Below are 15,475 nucleotides of genomic sequence, written 5' to 3' on the forward strand. Positions count from 1 at the left end.
GACCTAAAAAAATACCGAAAAGTATTAAAAGTACCAGCGGCGATGTGGCAGCTCCCTTTGGTTAAATATTGCGTTCGTCAGTTATCGCACTTCACACATCTCTAGGCATCAGCTGTTGAAAGGCAGCATTTTTAGTGAAAATTTGTTTGATTTTGAGAGTTACAAAATTATTTGTCGATTAAGATATCAATAAATGGGTACGAAACGTCGCAATATCGAGGACGAGCTGTCTCGCTTCGAAGCGGAGATCTCCAAGCCCCCAGCGCGGAATCTCTTTGTGCCCAACCAAGTCCGACCGATCATCGCCGCGAATACGTACAACAATGTGCAGCAGAAACTGCAGCAGCATCCGGGGGCGCGCTTGTCAGTGCCGCCGCCGCCAATTCCACCACCGCCCTCGTTTATGTCGACCTTTGTGCCGACAGGCAACAATTCATCATCGACATCGCCCGCCAAATCGATGGCCGCCACTCCCGTGGTGCTGAGCAGCGCTCCAAAATTGTACCAGTGTCGGCAGTCGGTGCATGTTCCCACTGTGGCTGCGGCACCATCATCCATCGACATCAACGCCGTACAATTCGACGTCACGCAGAAGCTAAAAAAGCTGAAGGCGGAGAAGTCCGGACCCAATCCCATAGCCGAAGAAGCCATCAAAGCAGCGCGGGCCTCGTCCGCCCTGCAATCTTTCCAGACCACAGAGCGCAAGAAAAAGGATCGTAAGACTGTGCGGATTGCCGGAGGCACTGTCTGGGAGGACTCCTCGTTGGCCGACTGGCCCGACGATGATTTCCGCATATTCTGCGGCGATCTGGGCAACGATGTCAACGACGAGGTCCTCACACGTACCTTCAACAAGTTCCCGTCGTTCCAGAGGGCGCGCGTGATTCGAGACAAGCGGACCGGTAAGAGCAAGGGATTCGGCTTTGTCAGCTTTCGTGAGCCCGCGGACTTCATACGCGCCATGAAGGAAATGGATGGACGCTATGTCGGCAGTCGTCCGATCAAGTTGCGCAAGAGCACCTGGAGACAGCGCAGCCTGGACGTGGTCAAGAAGAAGGAGCGCGAAAAACAGGTGCTACTGCAGGCCTTTAATTCGATGAATTGAGAATGAGGTGTCGCGCAACGCACGGAGTGAATCCTTTAGGCTAGTTTCGGTCACTTTGATGTAGCAAATTTGAATCAATTGTTTGGATGTTTTTGCTGCAGAAAATGAGCATTAAAAATTACTTTTAGCAAATGACATGGTTTGTATTTTAATCTAAAAATGACTACACCTACCCATTAAGAGGTAACTAACCGCCCGCCCATGCAGCACAGCTGCGTGTCGTGTTTTTTCCGGGATTAACAATTATGTGTACAATACGGTTTACAGGAATAACAGCTTCAGTGTTGATGGCTTGTTATAATTTAAAGGAGCTTAGACGGGAAAAGCAATAATTGAACTACATAATACGTAAAGCTTTGCAATTTGAAGTAGTTTTAGTACCATTTGGTCTGTTCCTTACCCCCGAGGAGCGGCCTCCGTAACATATCCCCGCCAGCCCCATTCTCATCTGCCTCCCTCTGCTTATCATATTTATTTCCCAATCTCCTGGGCCAACGGATCGACGGCTTGCCTGCCTGGGGCCCAAAAATGGATGGATAATATTGTCTGTAGCTGATATAGCCCGTGAGCAGGCCAATGATGGCTCCCACAGTCACATCCTGCCAGTGATGGTGATAGTCGCATGTGCGACTAACCGCCACCAGAGTGGCAATGACCAGCGGAATCACAGCAATGCACAGGCGCCAGGTGTGGCCGCGTCCTCGGGCATCAAAAGCATGCAGCTTCGCACCCACATAGTACGCAATAAATCCAAAGCTGGCAAAGGCAACTGAAACAGTCAGACCAGAAGGAATCAATTAACAGTTCAAGACTAAGGTGAGGAGGGGAGGCCCATAGGCCAACACTTACAGGATGAATGTCCGCTGGGAAAGCTCTTGCGACCCTCGTTTATTTCGCTCGCAATCCCAGTGCAATTGAAATCCAAAATGGAACTACTATCCGAAGTACTCGACGAGTTCAACACCATTACGCCGTCGGGAAAACAACGATAAAAAAAGTCTGGCCTGGGTCGACCCACGGTGATTTTCAGCAGACTTGTGGGAAATCCGTTCATGCACAGGGCCAGGGTCCAGGCCCAGCTGGCGGCTCGAAAGTCTCGCTTGTCCTTGGTAAACACATAGAAGACAACTGTCACAATCAGCGGAGCTACAATCACCCAGAAGAGCAGCTCTCCGCCCTTGATTATGTCCGGACGCCTGGGATTCTTGTACAGCCATAGCTCTTCGGCGTGTATTTCACGCTTGAAGGCCCACATTGTCTCCAGTTTGCTGCAATGATGAATCATATTAATCAGAATCCTAATCAAACCTTCATCAAAACTCACAAAAAGATAGTGACGAGGGCACACCGAAGAACTACATCAACGATATCACTAAATCTCTCATTGTGGAGCAAACTGGTGTGTTGGACCTGCAGCTGCTGCTTCTCAGGCTGTGCAGAGGAATTTTCGGCGCTAATCTTTAGCTCATTCCGCCACATTCCGTTGCCGTTTAAAGCGTTGATTCCTTCGCGTCCTGGGTCTTCAGATGAGCTTTCACTGACAGTGCGTCGATTGGACATCAAGTCCTGACCTTCCTTTCCGGATTTCATTATGGTCTGCTGGGAATTGTCAATGTTCTGGCTTTTAATGTTCGCTTCACTTGTTTCCTGAATAATTAAAGCGATAAGGAAAGAGCTGAATCATATGAAGTTGCTTTTATGCATGGGTTTCTCTGACTGCCTGATAGCCAGACAAACATTTAATAGACGTTCTTATCGTAAACTACACAAAAACTTCTTAAGCGACAGTTGTACTTCTCCCCTGAAGGTAGGCAGTAATCCAAAAGAGTATTCCCCTGGCGACCTTGCCCAAAATGAAAATCATACTGTCGTCACTTAAGTGTGAATATTTCCGATGGTTGCGATAAGATACACACTTGTCCGGCAATAGCCGCGCTTTTCACCAATATTTGTCATCCACCAAGCTTACGCTTTCGCTTACGTATGCGTACAAGTATCGAGATAATTGTCCACATGTAAACACTTAAACAAAGGTAGTAGCCTCATAAATAGTTTTGCTGGCTAGCTGGCTGGCGCACCTCATCCATAATCCGTCCGACATCGACGCTGCCTTTGATTGACTTTTCGCGTTTGCGGCTTCTTAAGTCTTCCATAATCGGCAGCTCTCTGATTTAACTTTGGAACTGTTTGCACGGTCAAAATAGTTTTGTAACCGTTTGGCATCCACTTGTTGCTGCTGGCACGAACTTTGGGGTTTAAGGGGATTCTTCTAACTGGCGGCTGAACGCTAATTACCAGCGTTTTTATAAACTTTCTCTAATCTGGCAACAGCATCGTAAAATAAACAATATCCCTCTCTCGGTCGCTCTTCTGGACGGCATTTCGACCCGCGTAATATACAACCGGGTGTATGTTAATAAGAGGTAAGGAAGTGCAAGCATAGGTTGTTTGTCACGCCTCCTCTTTCTTGAATATTAAAGCGTTTTTTAAAGGATTTTCATTACCATTCATTTTATTATTTTTGCATGGCAAATAACATAGTGGATGCCTTGCCGCCTCTTTGATATACCCTGACAACAGCAGTTAACGGGGGGCGACAGCTGTTTGCTTTTCCGGTTACATTATTTGGACGAGCACTTGAGCGCAACTGCTGCCACTATAGTGGACTTTAGTAATTTTACCTGTTAATTGATCATGTTCGCTGCAAAACACACAATTACAGTTGTAAACGTGCCACGCGAAAAACTGCACTCTTTGCCGAGTTTTTTGAGAGAAATTTTAAATCGATTGGTCACTTGTTTTGGTATCGTTTTTATCGATTGGGGCTGCCAACCTGGGCCAACTTGATCATATGACTGGAATTGTTTTCTCGTTCCAGTAAACATTACACACCAGATATTCCTGTAAAACAATTGATATGGTGGCTGAAAAAGTAGAAAAAGAGGCTGCTGGCCAGCTGCTGGATGCCATGTACCTGGACATGTTCCATTTAATCGAAGAGCACACACAGTGTAAAGTGAATTTGGAGAGAGCCAACGCCAGCGGAGCCATACTTCTGGCCAGGACGAGATTTCAGGCTGGAGGAAGTAATTCCGTTTCCAAGGCGCAGATCCCAACGGAGAACAGTGCCGAATTCAATGCCCTTTGCAGGGTCATAAAGGCCAAAGACGAGAATGAGATCAACATCGAGCGGCATGCGGTGGATAAGGCCAATGGTTACGTGGAGCCCCTGCATTGGTTCTCGTAAGTAGAATGATTGATTATGGGCAATGATGTAATCGGTGGCACCTTCCATGTACACATGATTACATTATGTTTCTCTTACAGGGTTCTGCCGCCCATGAGTTTACGCCATGCAGTGACCAAGTTCAGGGATTGCATCGAGCTCGTTGCGGAGAGCACTAATCTCCAGAGGCAGCTGACAGATGTTTTGTGCTGGATATCCAAACTACGGCAGAGTGTACTGCAGCAATAGATGCACCCCTTGAGCATGCAATCAATTGTATTATTAAGAATAAAGTTATTTACAAGAACACCCCTTTCCAAAACGTACAAGAATTTGCTTTGTTCTAATAACAGCACTCTGGCAGCGCTGCAATCAGCTGTTCTGATGCCACAGAGTGTCAGCACTAATAGCACTTTTTCGCTTTCGTGTTCTTTTCGCCATTCGATAGTATCGGTTTACCCGGTTGTCAACAATGAGTCTCATTCCATACACAAATGTTGCGCATTCCATACACAAAAGTTGCTGCAACATTTACTTGAAAACCGTTTTTTGGTTAAAATAAAATACATAAAGGTAATTAAAAGAAGCAATCTTGTAGAAAATGCATTTATCTATGGGATAAAGCTAAGGGCAAATCTATATAGCTTGAAATATAGGCAATACCCGATTCGCCGCAGTTTCGCTTTTGCAACAATGAGTCCCATTCCATACACAAATGTTGCTAATTCCATGCACACTCATACCCTGGGGGAAATGGATGATATAGAATTGCGGAAATATATATCATCCTATGCTCTAATTAATGCAGAAACTAGATAGTCTCTGTTTTAAACGATATTTTGCAGCTCATCGTCTGTCTACAGAGACCAAGAACTGGTACTGGGATCAGGACTTATATACAAACACCTAATAAAATGCATGAATAGACCAAAAAATGCAATCTAAGAAAAGGCCTTTATTAATTACATTTGAAAGCAGCTTTGAAAACAGTATCTTAATATAATATTAACGAAATAGGGTATACAAATGCCTATACCCTGGTTGACAACAAATGAGTATGCAAATACCAGCAACATTGACCTGACAACACTGCGGCTATTGAACATTTCTGTTGAAACCGTTTTTTTGTCAAAAAAAAAAAATGCAAGTACTTAAAAGTAGTTAATCCTGATTAAAATTGATTCATAAATCATATAAAATTATCTGGGCAAAACTGAGAGATCTATATAGCTGGGAATATTCGACCGGAAGAAAGAATAACCAAGAAATAGTCGTCATAACCGGTTCACAACAATGAGTCCCATTCCATGCACACATACCCTGGGGGAAATGGATGTTATAGAATTGTGAATATGTTTGTCATCCCAGGCAAAAACAATTTATTTTCAATATATTTTAATATTATTGAATATTATTTTCATTATTTCAACGATATTTTAAAGCTTATTGTCTTCTTGTAGGGACCAAGAATAGGTATCAGGATCGAGATATATATACAAAACACTCATCATATACATGAATATGTCTAAAAAATGTAATTTTGAGAAAAGGTCTGTTAACTTCATATCAATATTTATACTTTCATATAAAATTGACAAAATAGGGTATACAAAGGCCTATACTACGGCTTACACGCAATATAGTGACTGTTTTTTTGTTGAACTTTTTCGTTTAAACCTTTTTTTACAATAAATACAATAAAAGCGAGGACTAAAAGCAATCCAATCTTGTAGAATATGTATTCATCAATGGGATAAAACTATGTGGGCATTACTGAAAGATTTAGTTTGTCAGCATTATTCAATGGAATATCAAAATTGGGCAATATGAACGAATTTCCTTTTTCGTTTGTTTTGATTGACCTATTTCGCTACTTGTTTTTTGTTTGACCTATTTCGCTAAAACCTTTTTTTCGACAAAATCCAATAGAAGCAAGCATTTAAAAAAAGCCAGTTAAATAAAAAATTAATTCATAAATCGTATAAAAATATGTGGGCATGGCTAAATGTTCTATATAGGTGGTAATATTCCACGGAAGATAAAAAACGAGGAATATGTAAAATAGAACTGGAACTCGTTAGTATATTTACGGTATATTTTTTAAATGAGACGGTGTATTTTGATATATTTCTGAGGGTCAGGTCAGACCGTACATCTATCAAAAAACGTAAGTGTCTTTATTATTGTTTTATTAAACGCTTTAGCTGTTTTCGTTTGCATGGTGAGTAAGTTTTTCCGAAAAACTGACAGTGCCAAATCGAAATTATTGTTTGATACGAAATGATAAAAATTATTAAAGTTTGGCAAAAAAGCAGCTGAAATGAACTGAAAATCGATATTTGCCACAAAAAACAACTACAAATATTGCGACAACAATTAAAAAATAATGAAATAATCGACTTTCAGCTTGAATAATAGAAGCATATTGTTCGAGAACATGCATACGGAGCGGTGGAGATAACAAAGCGTACGCCCGAAAAGAGACAGACAGAACCGAGCAGAAGCAGAAGCAGCAGCAACAACAGCGCGGGCCCTTTGTTGTTGTGTCTGCCACGAAAATTCGAATTCCCTTCGGCAGCCAGCCACCCCCCCACAAACGTGCCTCTAAGCCCGCCCCCCGCCCACTTCAGCCATGAGCCATGCACTGGATAAGGCGGATCCGCCGCTGCTGCAGCTCGAGGATGAGGAGGATCTCATCGGAGACTTTGTCAAGGACCAATCCGTAGCCCCACTCCTCAATGGTTTCGCCTCCAGCACAAACAATGTTACCCAGTTGACCACAAAAGTTGAGGTAAGTGAACCTTGAAGCCAGCCCTGCCCCTCCCATACTATATTATAATAACATACACTCCGCAGATTAACACAATTGGAGTTGGGAAGCGAAAATCCAAGAAGAAGGTGAAGAAGGAACGTGAACCGATGCTTCTGTCAGTAGACGACGACGACAACGATGAAGATGATGTGAAAGGCGCTGGGGATGCGGCGGTGCCGGTCCATCAGAAACCGCAGCTGGATCAGTTGCTTATCTTGAGCGACGACATCAACACAGATGGCGGCGACGATGACGACGACGACGAAGTGGAAGTTCTACTCAGCCGAAACCCGTCGGGCAACGTTGCGAGCGCCGCCCTGCGCAATGGCACCGGTAGAGCAAAATTCAAAAATCACTCTGAGGAGAGCAGTGAGAGCCGGAGCTCTAGTGCCACGCCACAGCCACAGGTGATTAGTCACATTGCAACAACAAAGGCGACAGCATCAGCACCATCCTCTCCTCTGAAATCTGCAACGCACATTGCCATTGGACGTCACCCGCACGACGAGGCCGACGATATTTACCTGGTGCCAGAAATCGACTTTGAGGGCATGTCCACGGACGCGGGAAGCGATAATCGGGAATCCCAGCCACTACTCGGAGGCGGCAGTGCCAGTCACGGAAGTCGCATTAGTGATCTGCTTGGAGGCCTGGGCCGTGGACACGATCATGTTGACTTTATATCGAATACATTTGGAGGTAAGTGCAGCCAACAGTGCAGAATCACAATCACAAGCGAAGAAGTCATACAAGTGACCAATCCATCCATCTGTGGGGCTTCCATTACGACTCTCTTTCTGTATGCATACGAGTATATATACATGTAAGCATATGTAAGTATATATGAATGGGATGACTCCATTTCATTCTTTATTTGCGTTAGCTAAGCCGCGGCTTTACTCATGCTACTCTTATCACTTATAATGCCAACCACATAATGTGAATACCCTCACAAATAGGTATACAATTGTGGTATTTTGGGAAACTACAGCTTTGTGAATAGAAAATATCTTTTATTGTCAACTTCATTCGGGGAGAATGAAGAATATTTATCGAAAAAGCAGCTTGAAGGTTGAGGAGATCCTTTGCATTGAAAAATATTTATAGAAAAAGGATTTTGATGCTTGAGGAAACCCTTTCCATTGAAGAATATTTCTAGAAAAACAAGCTTGATTCTTGAGGAGACCCTTTCCATGCATTTTACAAGCATCCTCCAAGGTTTAAATGATCTAAGACTGTCATAAGAGTATTCCAAGTTCGTTTAGGAGCAGCTTTACCTACTCCGGGACAGTCATATACCATTGAGAGATAAGTTTTACTGACATTTTTTCAGTATTGTATTCCAGGGCACTAGAATGAAATTGTGTGCTAGCTATGCCACATAAACGCTGCCTTTTAGGGTTCGGCTAAACACAGAGATTGAGTTGTTTTTCATAATATTTGATCAACATACTCGTATTTTGTCAAAAATTTCTCGTTTCTGGTTTTTGTGTACCAACAAATTCTTAGTCCTGTAAAAACTGTGGATCTGTATTACCGAAACGATTGTAAACTGTGGTGTGTGGAGGAGTGTTGCACAAAAAATAACAAGCGTATATGAAAATGGGACTTGCTCTAATGATTCCTGGACTGGCCGACTGGACATAGAGAGAGCAACAAAGAGAATGCCCAACAATGAATAACGATGATCAAAAGGAACCCCCTGATCCCGATGGTCATCGCCAGAGTGCACTGAGTGATGAACAGCCGTCGACGAGCAAGGCAGCTCTGGCCAAATACGACAGTACGCGGCCATCGGTGGACTCTAAGTCCCTGAGCTATGTCTGCATGTGCTGTGAGGTCCAGAAGTGCCATGCGCCGGAGAAGGACTTTCTTGAGTCGCCCTCGGACGCAGAGGGGGAGCCGCCATTCATAATAAACGCCCCTTCGATGGTAGCCGGCTCCAATGACACAGTCACCGTTCGTATAGCACGCCCCCGCTGCCAGTGCGCCAATTGCCCGCTGAAGAACATGTGTAAGTGGGCCACCAACCGAGTGAGCCTTATCGAAATGCTTTCGCCATGCTAATTGCGACCTGTTTCGTGTCCATTTATCAATGACTCTTGACTCTGTAGCGACTTCCACTCCACTTTTCATTGTGCAGTTCAGAAAATGTCGCGTTTGTCGAGCTTCCGTGGCGAGAATTTTATTCGGGAAGTGTTCACCATTTGCCAGGATGCGCAGGGGGACTTCAACGAGAATTTTGACTTTATAGGTAGTGGATCCCTCTTTGATAAATGTTGTTTTTCGGTTTCGGGTCTCAGTCGTTCTCTGTTTTTCAAGTAGAATGGTATTCAACGCAGTGTCTGCCGGCTCTTTTGGTTTAGTTATTTTTATCCGACAGCTGGCACGCAAACCCCACGACGAGTAAACCTTCATTTAATCCAATCGACTGGGCCTTCTTCATATAACTTGATTAATTAATTATTTAACAATTTGTCCTGAGAACGCAGCAGGCTGCTTTCTGCGAAATGCGAGTCTTCGTACTACGCACAAATTTCATTAGTAATTTTATACCTTATACCATTGAAGCATTCAATAATAATATAATTCCCATTTAAACCCATAGATGATCCTATGTTCTCGGAGATTGTGGCCCAGGCAGAGGTGGCCATCGATCAGGGTGTGCTGCCCGAGCGCATTTATCAGGGCAGCAGTGGTTCCTATTTCGTCAAGGATCCCGAACATGTAAGTTGAATATACAATTATAGAATTAGAATTGCGTTTCGCAAGGGTTCTGGCCTAAAAAGTTGTGGGCCCTGCAACCCAAATAATAATCAACGCATAAATTAAAGATTCTGGCAAACGGGGAAGTCCTTGCAATTTAGTTATTTTGCAGAACTTTTGGTTTGCCCAGATACAGTATCTCCTTGTCAGGGTTTCCTTAAATACAGATATTGATTGAACATTTTATGCTTTTGCAGCAATGCCTGGCTGTGTTCAAGCCAAAGGATGAGGAACCCTATGGCCGACTGAATCCAAAATGGACCAAATGGATGCACAAGCTCTGCTGTCCCTGCTGCTTTGGACGTGCCTGCCTGATACCAAATCAGGGGTAACATCATATAATGCCACATATCCCTGATCATTATACTAACTTTTTATGCACTGTTGCGCAGCTATCTATCGGAGGCCGGAGCCAGTCTAGTGGATCGAAAACTCAATCTGAATGTGGTGCCAAAGACGCGTGTGGTTCGTCTGGTCGCCGAAAGCTTCAACTATGCCCGCCTCGATAGACAGAAGGCAAAGCTGAAGAAGCGTATTAAGGAGCACTATCCGTCGGCCCACTTCAATCGAATGAGTCTGCCCCTGAAGGTGAATCTCCTGCCCTGTTCCCCGCTACTTTTGCTTATGATTTCCCCTTGCAGACTGGCTCCTTTCAACTGTTTGTGGAGGGCTACAAGGACGCAGACTACTGGCTGCGACGATTCGAGAGCGAACGAATAGCACCGGGCGTAGCCAAATCGTTTCAGCTGGAGTTCGAGCGACTTGTCGTCCTGGACTACATCATACGCAACACGGATCGTGGCAACGACAATTGGCTGATCAAGTACCAGGCCCCCAGGGTTAGGACCCAGATAGGCGGCACTGGGGGCAAGATGATGGGCGTTGTTCTACCAAAAATGCCCGAAGCAGTGGGCCAGCAAATTGTCGATCTAAATGAATCGCCACCCGATGACCTGTTGCGTTCGGCTGGGGGCACGGACCCCCAATCCCCAAAAGAGAATGGCCAGACAGACGTTACCAGTTTGGCCAGCAGCGAGGAGGAGCTACCCACCACGAGTACCAAGAATATATCCCCCAAATCGGAGAATAACTGGAATATGGTGGACACGGCCTTTATCAAAATCGCAGCCATTGACAATGGCCTGGCCTTTCCCTTCAAGCATCCCGATTCATGGCGCGCCTATCCCTACCACTGGGCCTGGCTGCCTCAGGCCAAGATACCCTTCAGCGAGGAGATCAAGGAACATGTTCTGCCGCAACTGTCGGACATGAATTTCGTGGAGGAAATCTGCACAGAGCTGCTGTATCTGTTTCAGCAAGATCGGGGATTTGATAAGCGGCTGTTCGAGCGTCAGATGTCTGTGATGCGTGGCCAGATATTAAACTTGACCCAGGCACTGAGGGATGGCAAATCCCCCGTGCAACTGGTCCAGATGCCAGCCGTGATTGTGGAGCGGTGAGTGGTGTAATGCTGTTTAAAGACGCACGTTATTGAATAATTTTTGTATCCACATAGATCCAGCGGCAGTCGGTTCTTTTCGTTTACGCAGCGCTTCCAGAACAAGAGTCCCTTCTTCTCCTGGTGGTAAGCAGATGGTTATACACTATATACTATATACTCTATATGCTAACCTGTTTGTTCTTTCATGCAGTTAAATGGCCATTGGATTGATGCCCAGCCTAAACCCCACCCACCAAAAAACCAAATCAGGGGCCGATTCTGTTGCCTCGTCATTGTGTCTATACGCTTCGTTGTTGTCTAGTTTATCGTCAAAAGTGTTTAATTTAGTCATTCGAGAGGAACCCGGAAAATGTACTTTTATTCAAATTGTCACACGCAAAAGTTAATTTACATCTCATAATATTCCTTGTTATCCTTGCACCACGATTATAGCATCCTTATGTTTCCCCGTTTGTTTTGATTCCTTCAAGTGTTTGTATAGTCAAATCAGGTGTGGTGTGTGCATTAAAAAAAAAAAAAACGAGAATTCTATCATAATTCTGAACGAAGGCCATTCCAAAAAAAAAAAAAAAAAACTTAAACGATGTATGCGATTTTTCGTATAATTTATCCCACACTTGCATCGAACATATCAGTGAAAAAGTAATCAAAACTCATTCGTATTCTTTCACATTGAATAATTTTAGCCTACCCAAATGGCCTATGTTGATTGTTATTCACATTTATACTTATACTTATACTTATATACTACATTTAGTTGTTTCTTTATATAAACTATAATTTAATTTATTATAGAATGTACATGGAGTAGTGAGGTAGCAGCTTGCACACAGAAGAACTATTTGAATATTAAGGTGGATTTAGTGGAATGTATACATATATAATAACAAGTTGGAAATATATAAAAGAAAGTGTAAGCTCCATATACTTTGTACTCTATAAGGGTCCCTGAATCAACAGAACTATCCTGAGAATGGTACACTTTTAACAGGCAAACTATTTACTTATTCACAAACAAAATATAAAAATGATTAAAGATGGGGCGAGATATTTCTATGAATCCGCCAGCCAGTCATGGGAAGCATCAGGTGTAAGTTTGTTGATTTAGGCTTCTTTATCTGTACTGGGCTTAGACTTGACCGGACTTTCGCTCTTGTGCAGCGGCACATCGCTGCCATCATCATGAGATTTTTTATTCTCATTTCCTTCGATGATAGTGCTGTTTTCCGAAGTGCTAGATGAAATGGTCACATGATCTTGGACAGTAGTTTCCCAATCAGTTTTGTTTTCGTCCACTGGACTCAATGCCATTTCAGTGATTGATGGCGGCTTTTTACGATTTGGTGTGGCCAGAAACGTCGATATTGATGGTTGATATCCTCTGGTCATCATAGAGAGATGTCCCTTGAACTGATACCATTTCGCTGGCACCTTTCCAGTTACGAATAGATTCCTGCCCACCGGAACAGTGCTGATAATCCGCCTGGGCTTAATGAAACGCACAAAACGCTCGAGCTCCTTGTAGCTGGAATGCTCCGAGTACTCGATGCCAATTATGCTGATGCGCTTCCCATAGGAGGGCTTGCTGTTCTTCTCCCAGCCACTAGGACGAATGGCCAGTAGCATGTCGTATTGATCTTCAAATTTCTTAAAATACTCTGCCAAAACCTGGAAATGCGAAACGTAAAGTTAGCGAATGTTTATCTAAGGGTATTCTGTCTTACCAAATAGTTAACTCTTCCCATGCCTATAACATGCAAATTGGCTTGGTATGGATCGTCATTCAGTCGCGATTGGAGGTCAGGCCACTCCAGACAATCGATGGCAATGCGACGATGTGCCTCTGTCCAGACAGTCAACGAGAATTTTTCGGCCAAAGCCAGCCAAATCTTTTCTTTTCCTATAACATAGGAGCCACACACATAGAGTATGCGTTTTCCTGGATTCCTTTCATGGAATTTCTCCACCATATACACCGCTCTATCGACACTTTCGGTCTGGTGGCAAAAATCATAGTTCGCACAGAGATATGTGGTGTCCAAATAGAGCAGATCTATATCGATGTTGTTCCAAAATATCGGTAGCGATTCCATTTCTAAGCTGGCACGAAAATCACCCGTGTGGAGAATGCATTCACCTGAAGACAGCTTGAAGAAGAACATAAGGGCTCCCGGACAATGATTTGCCTCTATGCCGGTGATCTGGATGTTGTCCACTAGAATTGTCTGATCCACATCAATCTCATGGATGTACATCTCATCTATTTTTATGAATGCTCGCATCAGGCGAGCCGTTAGGGGACTCATGAACAGTGGAAATGCAAACTTCATCGTCAGACCAATATAATGATCCGCATGAAAGTGGGTTAGGAAATAATGAGTCACGCCTGGTATGACTCCAAACTGAAAGCCATCGACACAAAAGTGTGTGCCCTCAACAACTTTATAGGGCGGACATGGTTTGGGCGTCCTCTGCTTACGTCCATTGGACACAATTTTCTCGGACGAAGTGTCTGGGTTTCCAGGTTCATTCGGAACTGGCAGTGGAGCAAGGAAACCTTTTTTATTGGGAATTGGCGGTGACGTACCTCCTGCCAGGACACCCCTTCTGTTGGCCCTTTTATTGCGATTGGAAACAAAGGTTGAAACTGGCGAAACATTCCCTTGTACTGAAGACGCAACCTTTTTCTTGGGCGAAGCATTTGTACTGGGACTTTCGTGGGGAGCCACTGTGGTGGAGGGTGAGGACTGACTGAGCACATTTTCCTTAATGGAAACATCTCCAAGGAGGAGTTCACTGTGAATCGAATCCATTGGCGAGGACGGACATGCTTCGTTTACTATCCGTGGGCTGAGCTGATTTCCTTTAATATTCCCAGTCTTGGGACTTTTGCATTCTGGTGGTGGTTCTAATTTGATGCTTATCAAATCGTCCGAGTCCTCAGACTCCGATTCCGAGCAGAGATCAATGACATTCGCGTCGGTCATACTTGTGTTCTCCTTGCCCCTTGCTTTGCGTGGCGGCTGGACACGCTTGGTGACAGGTTCCATGTCTGAGCCGTCTGTGGTCGTTTTTGATGTGGTGCCCGCCTCGTCGAACAAGCGCTTGCGTCCTTTGTTCGACTTTGGAGCTGGCTTCTGTTTGGCTGTCTTGGGAACCTTCTCTTTCCGAGATGTATGTGGTTTGTTCTCCACCTTGAGGCTTTTCGCGCTGCTTTTGAAGAAGGAATCGATGCGCAACTGCCCAGGAAGTGGCGTTTTCTTAGACGAACGTTTAATAGTAGTATTTGCTATAATCGAAGCCGCTTCTTGAACAACTTTCGGTTTGTTTTTCCTCGTGGTTGTAGCACCAGTTGATTTTCCCGGGTTTTTCTTCTCAGGGGTTTTCTCTCCGAGGTCGATTGATTGACTGACTGATTTCCCTAAGGCTTCATTTATTTTTGTTGTGGCTTGTAGCTCAACAAGGGATTTAAGCCGAATTTTCCCGACGTTTGACATTTCAACAAACTGTAAACAACAAAATATACAATCAGTGTGCTGCGGATTTATCGCTAAAATTTACCGTCAGACCCTCAGAAATATACCAAAACATACCGTAAATATACTGACGAATTCAAGTTCTATTAGTATATGTAATGTGGCAGTATATTTAAACCCAACACATGAAAAACTAACTTTATATGGATATATTATAAGTGGTGTATATCAAATACATATTAAAACTAACTTATCAATACCAATTTCAAAACTAGACCAACATAGCAAGTACCCTGTTGAATAGCAGGAAACGGCCGCGGCAATGTCCGGACAATGTCTCCAATAATTGCGGCATATTCACCTTAGCGGCTGTCCGAATGTCTCCAGCTTTCGGCTATTAAAGTGCCAAGTGAGCTTGAGAGCTATAAATTAACCAAATTATAAAAATGGTTGATCTAATAATAAAATAGCTTAGTGTTTTTTAAAGATTATATGTATATTTACACATTTTCACTCAGCCAACAAATTTTCATGCTATTTCTCTCCTCGCAGCAAATTTATCAAAGCCTAATGTCATACAGCTAATAGCAAAACCTAATGTCATATGGCCATTAAATTGAATAGGATT

The 15,475-nt window shown here is 43.8% G+C and overlaps 5 protein-coding genes and 1 long non-coding RNA gene across 10 annotated transcripts; 3 read left to right on the plus strand and 3 right to left on the minus strand.

The window, feature by feature from the left end:
- Nucleotides 1-90: 90 nt before the first annotated feature.
- Nucleotides 91-1,240, plus strand: LOC108156764 (RNA-binding protein 42). Its single transcript, XM_017288428.2, has one exon. It carries the CDS (start codon nucleotides 194-196, stop codon nucleotides 1,103-1,105), a length of 912 nt encoding a protein of 303 aa, XP_017143917.1. The 5' UTR covers nucleotides 91-193; the 3' UTR covers nucleotides 1,106-1,240.
- Nucleotides 1,226-3,891, minus strand: LOC108156763 (phospholipid phosphatase 5). 2 transcript variants are annotated; one of them, XM_017288427.2, is made up of 4 exons: nucleotides 3,787-3,891; nucleotides 2,430-2,752; nucleotides 1,955-2,373; nucleotides 1,226-1,874 (listed from the first exon to the last, which is right to left on the minus strand). In XM_017288427.2, the coding sequence occupies exons 2-4, from the start codon at nucleotides 2,693-2,695 to the stop codon at nucleotides 1,480-1,482; spliced, it is 1,080 nt and encodes a 359-aa protein (XP_017143916.1). In that variant the 5' UTR covers nucleotides 2,696-2,752; nucleotides 3,787-3,891; the 3' UTR covers nucleotides 1,226-1,479. The 2 variants fall into 2 exon arrangements, with proteins under 2 accessions (XP_017143916.1, XP_017143915.1); XM_017288426.2 differs by lacking the exon at nucleotides 3,787-3,891 and adding an exon at nucleotides 3,184-3,387.
- A 49-nt stretch (nucleotides 3,892-3,940) lies between these two features.
- Nucleotides 3,941-4,657, plus strand: LOC108156765. Its single transcript, XM_017288429.2, has 2 exons — nucleotides 3,941-4,348; nucleotides 4,433-4,657. Exons 1-2 carry the CDS (start codon nucleotides 4,023-4,025, stop codon nucleotides 4,578-4,580), a joined length of 474 nt encoding a protein of 157 aa, XP_017143918.1. The 5' UTR covers nucleotides 3,941-4,022; the 3' UTR covers nucleotides 4,581-4,657.
- Nucleotides 4,658-6,471: 1,814 nt separating this feature from the next.
- LOC108155962 (phosphatidylinositol 4-kinase type 2-beta) lies at nucleotides 6,472-11,946 on the plus strand. Of its 4 annotated transcripts, none has more exons than XM_017287135.2 (9): nucleotides 6,472-6,552; nucleotides 6,738-7,122; nucleotides 7,188-7,842; nucleotides 9,752-9,870; nucleotides 10,107-10,237; nucleotides 10,302-10,497; nucleotides 10,551-11,365; nucleotides 11,426-11,494; nucleotides 11,562-11,946. In XM_017287135.2, exons 2-9 carry the CDS (start codon nucleotides 6,964-6,966, stop codon nucleotides 11,563-11,565), a joined length of 2,148 nt encoding a protein of 715 aa, XP_017142624.1. In that variant the 5' UTR covers nucleotides 6,472-6,552; nucleotides 6,738-6,963; the 3' UTR covers nucleotides 11,566-11,946. The 4 variants fall into 4 exon arrangements, with proteins under 4 accessions (XP_017142624.1, XP_017142625.1, XP_017142627.1 ...); XM_017287136.2 differs by having other exon boundaries at nucleotides 6,484-6,498; XM_017287138.2 differs by lacking the exons at nucleotides 6,472-6,552; nucleotides 6,738-7,122; nucleotides 7,188-7,842 and adding an exon at nucleotides 8,576-9,157.
- Nucleotides 11,947-11,957: 11 nt separating this feature from the next.
- LOC108155961 (DNA cross-link repair 1A protein) lies at nucleotides 11,958-14,918 on the minus strand. The gene is made up of 2 exons (XM_017287134.2): nucleotides 13,096-14,918; nucleotides 11,958-13,039 (listed from the first exon to the last, which is right to left on the minus strand). Exons 1-2 carry the CDS (start codon nucleotides 14,866-14,868, stop codon nucleotides 12,476-12,478), a joined length of 2,337 nt encoding a protein of 778 aa, XP_017142623.1. The 5' UTR covers nucleotides 14,869-14,918; the 3' UTR covers nucleotides 11,958-12,475.
- Nucleotides 14,919-15,044: 126 nt separating this feature from the next.
- Nucleotides 15,045-15,444, minus strand: LOC117187000. Its single transcript, XR_004471815.1, has 2 exons — nucleotides 15,352-15,444; nucleotides 15,045-15,269 (listed from the first exon to the last, which is right to left on the minus strand). It is a non-coding gene; the product is annotated as an uncharacterized LOC117187000 (long non-coding RNA).
- Nucleotides 15,445-15,475: the final 31 nt, after the last annotated feature.

This window comes from Drosophila miranda, chromosome 2 (genome assembly GCF_003369915.1).
Source record: "Drosophila miranda strain MSH22 chromosome 2, D.miranda_PacBio2.1, whole genome shotgun sequence".
Lineage (NCBI taxonomy): Eukaryota > Metazoa > Arthropoda > Insecta > Diptera > Drosophilidae > Drosophila > Drosophila miranda.